General features: G+C 35.1%; 1 protein-coding gene across 4 annotated transcripts in view; it reads left to right on the forward strand.

Annotated features, from left to right (window-relative positions):
* The window catches only part of EPHA6 (EPH receptor A6), a 951,077-nt gene that overhangs the window by 437,732 nt on the left and 500,907 nt on the right, over positions 1-12,438 (forward strand). For all 4 annotated transcript variants that reach the window (XM_063630562.1, XM_063630563.1, XM_063630564.1 and 1 more), the window contains one exon: positions 3,578-3,913. In XM_063630562.1, coding sequence (XP_063486632.1) covers positions 3,578-3,913 — 336 coding nt within the window. The remainder of the gene's footprint in view (positions 1-3,577; positions 3,914-12,438) is intronic.

The raw sequence follows: 12,438 nt of genomic DNA on the forward strand, positions 1-12,438 counted from the left end.
CCCTTCAGCTTGTTCTTCTTCTGTGTCAGCCTTTATTTAAGCGTGTTCTGCAGAATGCTAGTATTCCTCTAGATGCGCCTTGGAAAATAAGATTCTGTGAACAAATTTTTGGGAAATGTTGGATTCAACAAAGTGAAGCGAATAGTGTTAATTTTGTTTCCGCATCAGTCCACCAGAAGAGTCTTATTTGAGCAACAAACTGATTTTTGTGTGATATTTTGTGGGACTAGAAGTATTGTATAGGACATATTTTGAGAAACACAGTTATGTTTAAAAACAATTTACTTTAAAAACTTAAATGAAATAAAACAAAACAAAAATCATAGCACCTGGCCTCTGCTACTCTGAGAGGAAGGTTGGGACCTACCGGGACAGATGTTTTTCTGATAAGGGAGAGACAGCCTTGCTATAAGCATCTCGTAAGTTTTACTGGTAGAACTCTGTTCCTTTATTCTTTAAAATTATAAAGTAGAAATTCAAATTGAAGCAAAAGAAAAGTGTTTTCTAGTTAAAAAATCTAGTGGAAAATAAAATTGTAACATAACTAATAGAAATTAAGTTGTAGTTTTTGGGTAGTTTATTATATGATGGACTTGAAAAACAGCTAGTTTCAAATCAGAATAATTGCCTTTTTCTTATGAAGTTAGTCTGGAGGATGAGGACTGGAGATTGCTTTCTTTCTATGTGAATTACTTGTTTCTTTTAAAGAAACAAAATCAACATAAGGAAATACCTGAGAGTTTTCGATACAGATGCCTCCAAAAGTGTTATTGCTGCCATGTTATTTTTTCAATGTGTCACATAATGTTTGTATAATTTATAAATGATAACAAAGCAATCAGGCCACATTCATAAAAGCCCAGTGACACATAATTTAGTTGAAACTGAGGATTAGAATTAATTGTCTCTCTTTGTTCCAAGTTCTAAATCTTAGTAAATGATTCACTGCATGTCGTTACAGCTTAATATTTGCATGAAATCACAGTTTAGCTGGCATAATTTAACAGCAATTAAAAAACTATTTAATCATCATGCAAATTGGTATGAGGGCCCTTGAGTAAGAAGGGTGTCAGCCTTCTTGTTTTTTTTTTTTTTTGTAAGTATCTCCAGGCGGACAGCTATATACTTGTAGACACCCATAACATAATTGATAACATTCTTCCTAGAATGAAAATATAAGTGAATAATAATTCATGTTTTCCATTATAAATAAGAGAAAAGACCAACCATATGAATATGTCACTCTGTAGGAAAACATTATTATGATAATGATAATGAATCTTTATCTCCTAGACATAAGTCTAGGTTGGAGGTAAAAAGCTACATTTATCCCTGTTCTCTAGTGTATAATCCCCTTCATGTTTGCCTTTCTGAAGGTAGATGTTTCTGTAAACCCTATGGAACATGAAATGGCATAAAGCAAGGCACCCAGCAACCTTTTAGAAAAAATGATTCATTGCATTTGTAGGTGATACACCTATAGGTAGCTGAGGTCCCTTGCTGTTGTACGTAGAAAACTATCATTCCAATGAGCCTAGCTGTCCTGCACTATCTAGCCCCTCCCTGTTCCTTAAATCTTTTTTTTTTTTTTTTTTTTTTTTGATACGGAGTCTTGCTCTGTCGCCCAGGCTGGAGTGCAGTGGCGCAATCTTGGCTCACTGCAAGCTCCGCCTCCTGGGTTCACACCATTCTCCTGCCTCAGCCTCCCGAGTAGCTGGGACTACAGGCGCACGCCACCACGCCCGGCTAATTTTTTTGTATTTTTAGTAGAGACAGGGTTTCACCGTGTTAGCCAGGATGGTCTCGATCTCCTGACCTCATGATCCGCCTGCCTCGGCCTCCCTAAGTGCTGGGATTACAGGCATGAGCCACCGCGCCCAGCCTGTTCCTTAAATCTTACTTCATGCATCCTCCCTCTGCAGTCTAGCCACAGTGACTTTCTGCCAGTTCCATGGTTATTTCAAGATCTTTCTGAACAAGAATGGCATACTTTCTATTCCTAATATTTTTCCCACCCCTCTGCATATTCTCCTCACCACCTCCATGAGGCTTTCTCAGAATGTTACCTGAAACAGGGGTCCCCCGATTGCTTTTATTTCAGCACCTGTCCTTCTAATTTTTGTAATTGCAAACATTATGATTTGAATTTTATTCATCCGCTTACATATATCTAGTCACTCCGCCAAAATGTAAATAACAAGAGAGAAGGAATAATGTCTACCATGTCTTACCTCTGTAAGCCCAAGATCTAGTAGAGTATCTGCCACATAGTAGACACTAAATAAAATATTTAATGAATGAATGGCCGTAGCTTGAAATCCAAAAGGAGCCTATATCAAAACTTGAATTTATCTCTAGGAGCGAATGTTAGGGGGACATTCCTTTCCACTCTCTAAGCAGATTTTCTTGGTAACAGAAATTAGAGAATTCGTTTAGTTTTTTTAAAAATGAAGCCCTCTAAAATATGGTGTTAATGTTGTTTCACCAGTCATTTATACAGTATATTATTTTTCTAAATATCTCTCATAAGTATAGCCTCTCACATCATACGGGTTCTGTGGTTTTTCACATATAGTACTTAACACAGTGTCTGGCTCCTAGAAGACATTCAGGTAATATTTGTTCAGTGAACATTATAAAACTGAGGCTTGAAGGACTCAGATAAGTATATAGGATTATTCACACAATTTTAAGGAAAGGCTGGAGTAATTAAAGGCTATCAAGCACTCTACACAGTGTGATCTTTGTAGAAAATAGGAAGAAGATGCTCATCCCCTCCTTAGGACTGACTTGGTTTTCGAGGTCTTTATGACAAATAGGAGAATAGTGTGGGTCTCTTTTAGGGCCACACTTAGTTTAAAAGACACACTTACTTGTGTTTAGTAAACAATCTAAATGAAAGTCTTGCCATCATTTCTTGTAAGTGGCCCCTTTTTATCCCTTCCATATAATGTTTTTATCACATCAAATTGACAAGGACTTAATAAAAGGTTTTTGTTGCCTTCAATTTTCATTTCGTTTTCCCTTTTCCAAATCATCTGTTCACCCTAAATTTATGGTCATTTAATCTCAACCTTTTGGAAACAGATTTTTAGTGATTTTTGGAAGTGATGAATGGGGATTTTATCTACATATGAATTATAGTATGAAGACTGAAAAACTTAGGACAATGTGTTTTGTATATGTGTGTTACATTTTTTTTCAAATTTTGAAAATGGTGATATAAATAATAAGATGTAATTAAAGCCATCACATAATTTAAAATAATTTTTGTTATATAATTTTAGTCAAGTTTAAAAGGTATAATTACCATATGTTTTACAGATATCCTGATTTTTATATTAAATATTGAAATTCATACTCCAAAAATTTATGATATAGATCTTCACTCCTCAAGACTCCTTCCTTACTAGACCTAATGGGCTATTTTAACCATGTGATCATTATAAATCCCATTAGAAAAAGAGTTCAAACTAACATAAAAGAGCAACAAGTGTTTATTGATGAAGTTTTCATTTTAGCACCATAATTCATTGTCCTATACATGTACATTTGTTTTTTAATTGCTTTTCCCTAGGGCCACCTTCAGCTCCTAGGAATGTGGTTTTTAACATCAATGAAACAGCCCTTATTTTGGAATGGAGCCCACCAAGTGACACAGGAGGGAGAAAAGATCTCACATACAGTGTAATCTGTAAGAAATGTGGCTTAGACACCAGCCAGTGTGAGGACTGTGGTGGAGGACTCCGCTTCATCCCAAGACATACAGGCCTGATCAACAATTCCGTGATAGTACTTGACTTTGTGTCTCACGTGAATTACACCTTTGAAATAGAAGCAATGAATGGAGTTTCTGAGTTGAGTTTTTCTCCCAAGCCATTCACAGCTATTACAGTGACCACGGATCAAGATGGTAAGTTCCACTGCTCTCTCAAAACAGACCCATAATTTCTTTTGATGCATAAAATATCCCTCATGGGCCTGTATTTACTGCAGGTGCTATGCAGTCATATACGTTATACACAGCAGAGGTAATGCACTGGTTGTTGTTCTTGTTCTTTCCTAAAACTCAGAAAGGTATTTTTTATATTACTTCTCAGTAGTATGAATAATAAGATGAGATGCTTCCCTCCACTGTTTATGTACTCATGTATTTTATATAATCATATAACAATATATCTTAATGAGTAAGTCCATATTACTTACCAACAGAAGTCAGAAATCAATAAAATGTTATTAAATGAATTGAATTTCAATTGCCCCACTTATGCTGCCATCCTTTTTGCATGTCAAATAAAGCAAATAGTAAGAATTTTTAAAATTATAATTCATGTCTATATTATGAAAGCATTCCAATTAATATATTTAATTGTGTTCCACTCTTAAGTAGCAGAACAATTTAGAAATGTGTTCAAATGTCATCATCTATGTGAAGTTTGTGAAAAGTAGTTAAACTGTTCAGAAATCTGACGAATTCAGCTAAATGTTCTCTTTATAACATCATAGATTTTTACTATAATATGGTCAGGCGCAAACACTCCTATGATTTTTACAAGTATATACTCTCTTTAATTCCTTCATAACATAATTATATTGCAGACCAGGAAACAGGAAAAGCTTCAGAGATTTTTAAAAACTCCTTTTGAGAAGTGTTCATAAATTATATGGGCACACAAGTTATTGCCTTATAGTGGAAAGTGTTGTAAATGAACATGTATATGAGAAAAATTTATAAAGATAAAACTATTTTTATACACTGCATTTGTTTGCTAAGGCAGCCATAACAAGTAAGACAGGCTGTGTGGCTTAAGCAACGGACAATTTATTTTCTCATAGCTTTGCAGGCTAGAAGAATCAAGTTGTCAGCATTGTTGATTTCATTCTGAGGCCTGTGTCCTTGGTTTGTAGGTGGCCATCTTTTCCCTTGTTTTCACAAGGTCTTTCCTCCTTATGTCTAATCTCCTAATCTTCCCTTCTTATAAGGACATTAGTCATATTGAATTAGGACCCACTCATATGATCTCATTTTACCTTAATTACTCTTTAAAGACCCCATTTCTAAATGCAGTCTCATTCTGAGGTCCTAGGGGTTGTGACTTCAACATATGAATATGTAGAAAGACAATTCAGCATAATGTACACAATGGCAGCATATTTAAAATAAAATACATTGATTTGAATGTGTCGTAATAATACTCAGCAATAAAAATGAACAAAGTGGCACTATGCAGAGTGAAAAGCCTACTTCAAAAGGATGCCTTCTGTATGATTCCACTCATATAATATTCTTGATATAATATAATTACAGATATGGAAAACAGATTAGTGGTTGCCAGGGCTTAGAGATTTGGAGGAGGGCAGTTTGGCTATGAAGTGGTAGGAGGGAGGACTGTGATGATAGTTGTATATCTTGATTGTGGTGATAGTTACCTGGCACTACATACGTGATAAATTGACATGTACATGATAAATGTGCACACACACACACACAAGCCCTGTGGATTGGACCAGTGTCAATTTCCTAGTGTTCCATGATATTATACATAAATTCACTTTGCTGATAATCTTCAGAAATACCTCTAATAAATAAAGCAAAGCCATATAATATTGTACACTCATAGTCTTTGTATTTACTGTGTAATTTTCCTCCTCATTTAGCATAGTTCCACATCATAGAATTTGCTTTATGGTTATTCAAAATAGAATTCCTATTTTCTCTTTTCCTCTTTCCTTTAGTATCAACAAAATCTTGTCAAATATACCTTCAATATAAAGTAGATGAGGGTTTTCTGTTCCTCTCTGCTTCAGCAGATGATTTCGAAGGTTTTTATTACCACAACCTTATCAAAAAATACAATCTAGTACAGCGATTTTTAGCTATAGGGAAAAAAATTTAATTTCTGGACAAAACCAATATGTCACTTTAAATAAAATAAATATGTAAATATGCTTACATAATTTCATACAGACAGCAGCCTTTCATTCTAGGATTACAAAAGAGTATATTTAGTTCACGTCTCTGTTTATCAAAAGGATAAAATATAAGTTGTTTTTCACTTTTAAAATGGGATAGTTCATTAAAAGTATGTTGTTATATGGAAAAAAGATATATATCAAACATGAACTAAGAGGTGGTATACATATATTAAAACTATATATTCTGGAAGGATAATATCATTAAGCAATTTGTTCCAATAATTTATCTTTTTTGAATATTAAGGAATGATTATTGTTAATTTAATTTGATTTTGTTTTAGATATAAATATTAAAATAATCAAAATATATTTATATTTTATTTGAAAGTACATAAAGGTCCTAAACCAACTAAAATATTGTTATGTATATACTAATAAAATATTATGATCAGCCTTAAATATGAGCATCTACCTCCATGTCATAATTTTGAGAGATACCAAGAAGACTCCCTCTTCTTGTGCCTGAAATTCTGAAGTTAGAGAATCACATCTGTGAAAATGCAGATACTCCAGGTAAGGGTAATGTTATGAACTAATTCAATCTGTGAATCTATCAGATATCCTTTTCATATCCAAAGGAGTCAGAGTGTAGTGTTGAATTTAAAAAGAATTTATACAAACTGAATGTTTCAGAACAAACTTCCAACTGATGCCATTTTGTTCCAGCCTTAAATAAAATAATTGTATTTCTTCAAATACAGGAAATAATTTCCCATCACTCCACTTGGAGTATCTTTGGGAATTCTCTTTTAACTGATTTAAGAGGCAATTGCAAAAATTATCTGATAACACTCTACGATTTCATTGGACTGAGAGGACAAGAGTAAAATGGTTTACTCTTGTAGGTATGTAACTCTCTGTAGGTTACATATTGTTTTTGTACAAAAATGCAAAAGTGATAAGTGTCATTCATAAACTTGCAATTTATTTAACATATTTTCAGTGTATTCCTTGTGTATGATAGTGAGCCCTTACATACCTTAAAGTCTGGTGGGAGGCAGTTAATAAGCAGGTAATTTCGCAAATATGTAGTTAGTACTCTAGTAAGGACTGCTAAGGAGAAGCCTAGGGTGCTCTGAAAGCATATATTCTCCAAATCTGGAGGATAAGGTGGGGGGCCATCTTACCAAGGAAGCAACATTTAAATTAAGTTCTGTTCTGAGGGATGAATAGAAAGTGATTAGGTAAAATGAGGCTGATATAAGGGAAATAATTCTGAGTAGAAGGAACCAAGCAAAAGTTGGATAATGGAGGAATTAGAGGCTGATCATATGTAAGATAGCATATCATAGAAGTACAGCAGGATTTGTGGAAGGAGCTGAAGAGTTCATCTAAAATTTGGAAAAATGAGTGGGTATCTGCAAATAGCTGAAACAAGTTAAAGAATCAGCCACCTGTCAGAAGATGCTGGAATTTTTCCAGGGCCACAGATAGGGAAAAGAAGTCAGACTAATAACATTGCTCATGAGGTCATACACATGAGTATGGAAAAAATATTAGAGACCAAAAAATATAGACAGTTATAGTAATTATTTTTTCCTACTCTATGTATGCACATTGTGGAACATGAAGATAGATATGAAATAAATTGGCATTGGTTTGCTTTTTCTTTCATGTAGTTGACTGTATGTATATATTTTTTCTCATATTTAAGAAATACTAAGAAAACCACATTAAATAAACCTGGCTTAATTGTTTGCTCTGTTTATAGTTAAACAAATGTAAAAAAAAAGTTTGAAATCACTTAAAACCACTTAGATGTAGTTAGAAGAAACATTCCTTGATTATTCTGAGTCTAGTTTAATAAATAAGATTATAGAGTGAAAACTATGACTTTCATAATAAGGAATCTTTGCAATAAATCTTAATTAACTGACTTCTACAATTCCTAAGATCTGTATTTGCAACCTTCTGTTTTCATAGTTTATGTAAATGGTCTTGAAAGGTGTTTCATTTAGAGAGCAAAACAAGAAAGCAACATGCAGAAGACATTTGGTTTTAATCTTCAGTGCATGATAGGAAAACGAAGGTGTGTAGTTCAGTAAAAAGTAATTATTCAGGTTTTAGACAGTAAAGGAAAACGTTAATCATGGATAGTTGACCCAAAACAAATTGTGTTTGTAGATATCCTGACATGTGCAAAAACCTTTAGGGACCATGTTCAAAGTGAAAGACATGGTAAATTACAAACCAATTCTGCTGATATTTGCTAAAGGGTCTTTAAAGCAATTATTGTCAGAAGCAAGTTGTCCAATTCATTGGCATCTTAAAAAATACACTCAGCACTCCTATCTCTGTCCTTAAGTGACCATTCTGTATAGGCCTGCCTTGGGCTCACATTGTGATTGCAGATTTCATGTACATGCTGTAGCAGGAATAACTAATTAAACTGACATTGAAAATATGTTTAAATCAACAAAAGTCTCTATATATTTATAAACTTGAGATGTCTATTTGGCTTACAGTTCACTGGATTTTGGAAATACAGTCTATTTCAAATGCCAACCTTTTACATGTTGCTGGAGTAAGTAATTAGGGATAGTGTAAACATTCATTTGTCTTTATATTTGCATTTTAATGTATTTTATCTTTGAACATCTCTCACCGTCCTCACTGTGTTTTCAAAAATGCTCACAGCAAATATTCTTTTAAAAACCTATGCAATATTATTCAAAGTAAAAAAAAAAAAGCTGTGAAAGTTTTAAATGCTTACTGAATATACATGAAATACAAGCCAGAGGCATGATAAGTTTTATTTTGTTTATTAAAACAGGCAATAACCCTGACTTTAACTAAGAAAGATGCCGTATTATTTGTATTTTCCATATTTCTTATACATAGGCAAATTATATATTCAAAAGCTAGATATATTGAAGTATAAAATATTTCTATCATCAACAAAAGTGTTGTTCCCCTGAAAGGTGCACTGAATGTTTTATTTATGGAAGAAATGTCAAACTGGCTAATCGTTACTAAATCATGATTAGTAATGATTACGTAATGATTATAGTCCAGCCAAATATTAAATTATAATCTAGGTGATTGTAAAATTTGTTTACACTCCTGAAAAACACCAAATTACTTCCAAGTCTAGCATCTTTTTGTGACACACATCTTTCGAGTAATTGAATACTATAGAAAAGGACCTCAGACTTTAGAAATTCGTTTGCTGAGAGTTGGTCAGCAACTCTGCTCCCAATCAGCAGCTGTAGAAATTGAACAACTGTTCTCAGACAGTTGTGTAAAACACTACATTGTCACTATCTCGCTGGACAATAATCATATTTTTTAATAATTTGCCTTTCCACCAATACGTAAGCTTCTTGAGGGCATGGATGATGTGTTATTGACTAAGAATATCCTCCATTTACATTGCCTATAACAATAAATCTCTACCCACTGCATTAATAGAGATTGAAGATGGTGTGAGTTAATTTTTCATTAAAAAATATTTATTGACTGTTTAGCTTCTGGCAAGAACTGTTCTGTGTTCTAGGAATATAGCAATAAAGAGAAAAGCAATTAACAGTGTTCCTGCTTTTACAGACATTGTACTTTAGTGTTAAAAAGTGATAGGTCCCATGAGGAAGAACTAAACAGAGTAAGTGATTTGAAAATAAATGGTTAGTTTTATGCAAGGAAACCAAAAACACCTCTCTAACTTGACACTTGAGCAGATCATGAATTGAAGAGGAAATCTTGTAACTATATAAAAGAAGACTATTACAGGCAATGGGTATAAAAAGGTCAAAGCCTTAAATTCAAGCAGGAATATGTCTGGAAAGTAACAAGAAAGTATTATGGCATATTTATTCTTTAGCATATACTAAATTTCATGTTCACTAAATCTTCTGGTGCTATACTTACATTTTCAACAAAGGATTTTAATCAACATTAAATCATCCTTTAATAGCAATTTTTCTCCGTGATCATACATTGCTAAAGAAAAGTGTTTAATCCTAAACTTGATTTTGAGCAGTTGGCTTTTAGAGTCGTCAGCTGTTTTCTCTGAGGAATTCTCATTTGTATATTTTGCAGGAAAGGTGACTAAGTATTTTATTTAGCATAAAATAATAAGACCTTATTGCTGTTTTGGTGCCTCTACTACTATATCAACAATTTTAATGGCATTTATCTGTGCAAATTAAAAAATAGTCATAGCGATTCTTTAGTAAAATGCTTTAAATCCTGTAAAATTAAACCAGATTAGCAGATGTTTAACTAAATTGAAATTAAGTGTGTGCATGATCACATTCTACATAATCTATAGCTATCATATGATGTAAGGCTCTACTTTATGGTTAGGCAAATGTCTAACAAACTGGCACATTTTCAATATAGTTCTTTGTTTGAAAATGGATGCCAATTTGATTTAATTAACTGAACTCTGCCTACAAAATAAATGAGATGACTTGGATAACTGATTTATTATGTTGTTAATATTTAACACTGGGTTTGTGATATTTGATATTTTCTTTCTTTCTTTTTTTTTTTTTTTTTTAGACAGAGTCTTGCTTTGTCCCCCAGGCTGGAGTGCAGTGGCATGATCTCCGCTGACTGCAACATCTGCCTCCTGGGTTCAGGCAATTCTCTGCCTCAGCATCCCAAGTAGCTGGGATTACAGGTGCCCGCCACCATGCCTAGCTAATTTTTTTGTATTTTTAGTAGAGACAGGGTTTCACCATGTTGGCCAGGCTGATCTTGAACTCCCGACCTCGTGTTCCACCTGCCTCGGCCTCCCAAAGTGTTGGGATTACAGGCGTGAGCCACGGCACCCGGCCATTTGTGATATTTTCTAAAAGCCTCTTTGAAGTAAATATCCATAAGGATTAAAACAGCATTAATGTGTAAGAATAAAACAAAAGGCTGGGCGCCGTGGCGCACGCCTGTAATCCCAGCACTTTGGGAGGCCGAGGCAGGAGGATCACGAGGTCAGGAGATCGAGACCGTCCTGGCTAACATAGTGAAACCCCGTCTCTACTAAAAATACAAAAAATTAGCCGGGCGTGGTGGCGGGCGCCTGTAATCCCAGCTACTCGGAAGGCTGAGGCGGGAGAATGGCCTGAACCCGGGAGGCGGAGCTTGCAGTGAGAGCCGAGATCGCGCCACTACACTCCAGCCTCCGCGACAGAGTGAGACTCCGTCTCAAAAATAAATAAATAAATGAATAGAATAAAACAAAATTATTTTCAAAGTGGACAGATTATTCTGATCATCATTAAAAATGTGATATTTCTTCATACTTAAAAATATTTCAATTGCAAAGATTGAAAAACTAATTGCTGATTTTTTAATCAGACGGAAATTCCACAGACCTTCATTAGATGAGTGTTTTTTCTTCCATGTATTCCTCTGCACTTTTCTATTTCGTTTAGAGTCTAAAACAGTCAATCATCTACATAAATAATTTATGATGTCCAGTGAAAAATAAAAATGCAGGACCCTTTGTTCAAAAAGTAGGAAAAGGGAGCCGTAAAAGGTACTAAAATACAATGCTCTTTCTTTCAGTGATTTCTCTCTCAACTTGGTACAATGTTTTTTGTTTACCATTTAATGTCCCTCTAAGTAAAGGAAAATTTCAAATTATTTGCATTAAAATTTAACATTCATCTTTATATTGCTCAGTGACCATTTTAAATGCAAATACAAGAACATTTAACATATGCGAAAGCATCAAAATATACAAGTCTTTTTTCTGTAGTTGACCCCACATGCACCTCCTGTTCCCAAGTGTGTCTCAAATAGGCCAGAACAGAAAAATATCAGCCAGACTCAGGAAGGTCGGGAAGTAAAAGAGAGGGTCCCTTAAAACACGGTGCCTGCCCAGAGAGCACTCCCTCTGTACCAGGGATACTTGAGCAGAAAAATGATGACACTCCCAGGTTCCCAAGGCCCTGCCTCAGGAGTCCAGCTGCCTTTGTCACCCACAATGGGAGACCAGCAGGTCTTCAAACCTCCTCCCTGGTGGGTGAGAGACCTGCTTGCATTAAGACGTGAAATCTGCAGAGCAGAAACAGCTGCACACACACAGTCACACACAGACACGCGCGCACACACACACACACACACACACACAGAGGATGCTCCAGGGTTAGCAGATCCAACCTAGATCCGTTCCATGATGTCCAGATCCCTCACTGGGGAAAATGAACAGGCAACCCAGGAATGTGGTCCTACCCGCACTGAAGTCAATATATTCACCTAACCCCGGTGGCCTATGGCAGCAGTCATAGGGCAGGGGTAGGGATTGGAAGACTGCATGGCTGAGAGTGGGGGAGTGTGCCAGGGAGAACGCATCCTGTGGATATGGTGAAGTAGTGGGAGGCTCAACCTAGATCCTAGAGCCCAGGCATCGTGCTCCCAGCACATGCTCCATTGTCCCATTTGTATTCACTTTAAAAATACGAGTGCAAAGATAAAAATTATTAAGAATTTCGATGGCATTAGCTGAGCGTTAAACCC

Source organism: Symphalangus syndactylus, chromosome 21 (genome assembly GCF_028878055.3).
Source record: "Symphalangus syndactylus isolate Jambi chromosome 21, NHGRI_mSymSyn1-v2.1_pri, whole genome shotgun sequence".
Taxonomy (NCBI): Eukaryota; Metazoa; Chordata; class Mammalia; order Primates; family Hylobatidae; genus Symphalangus; species Symphalangus syndactylus.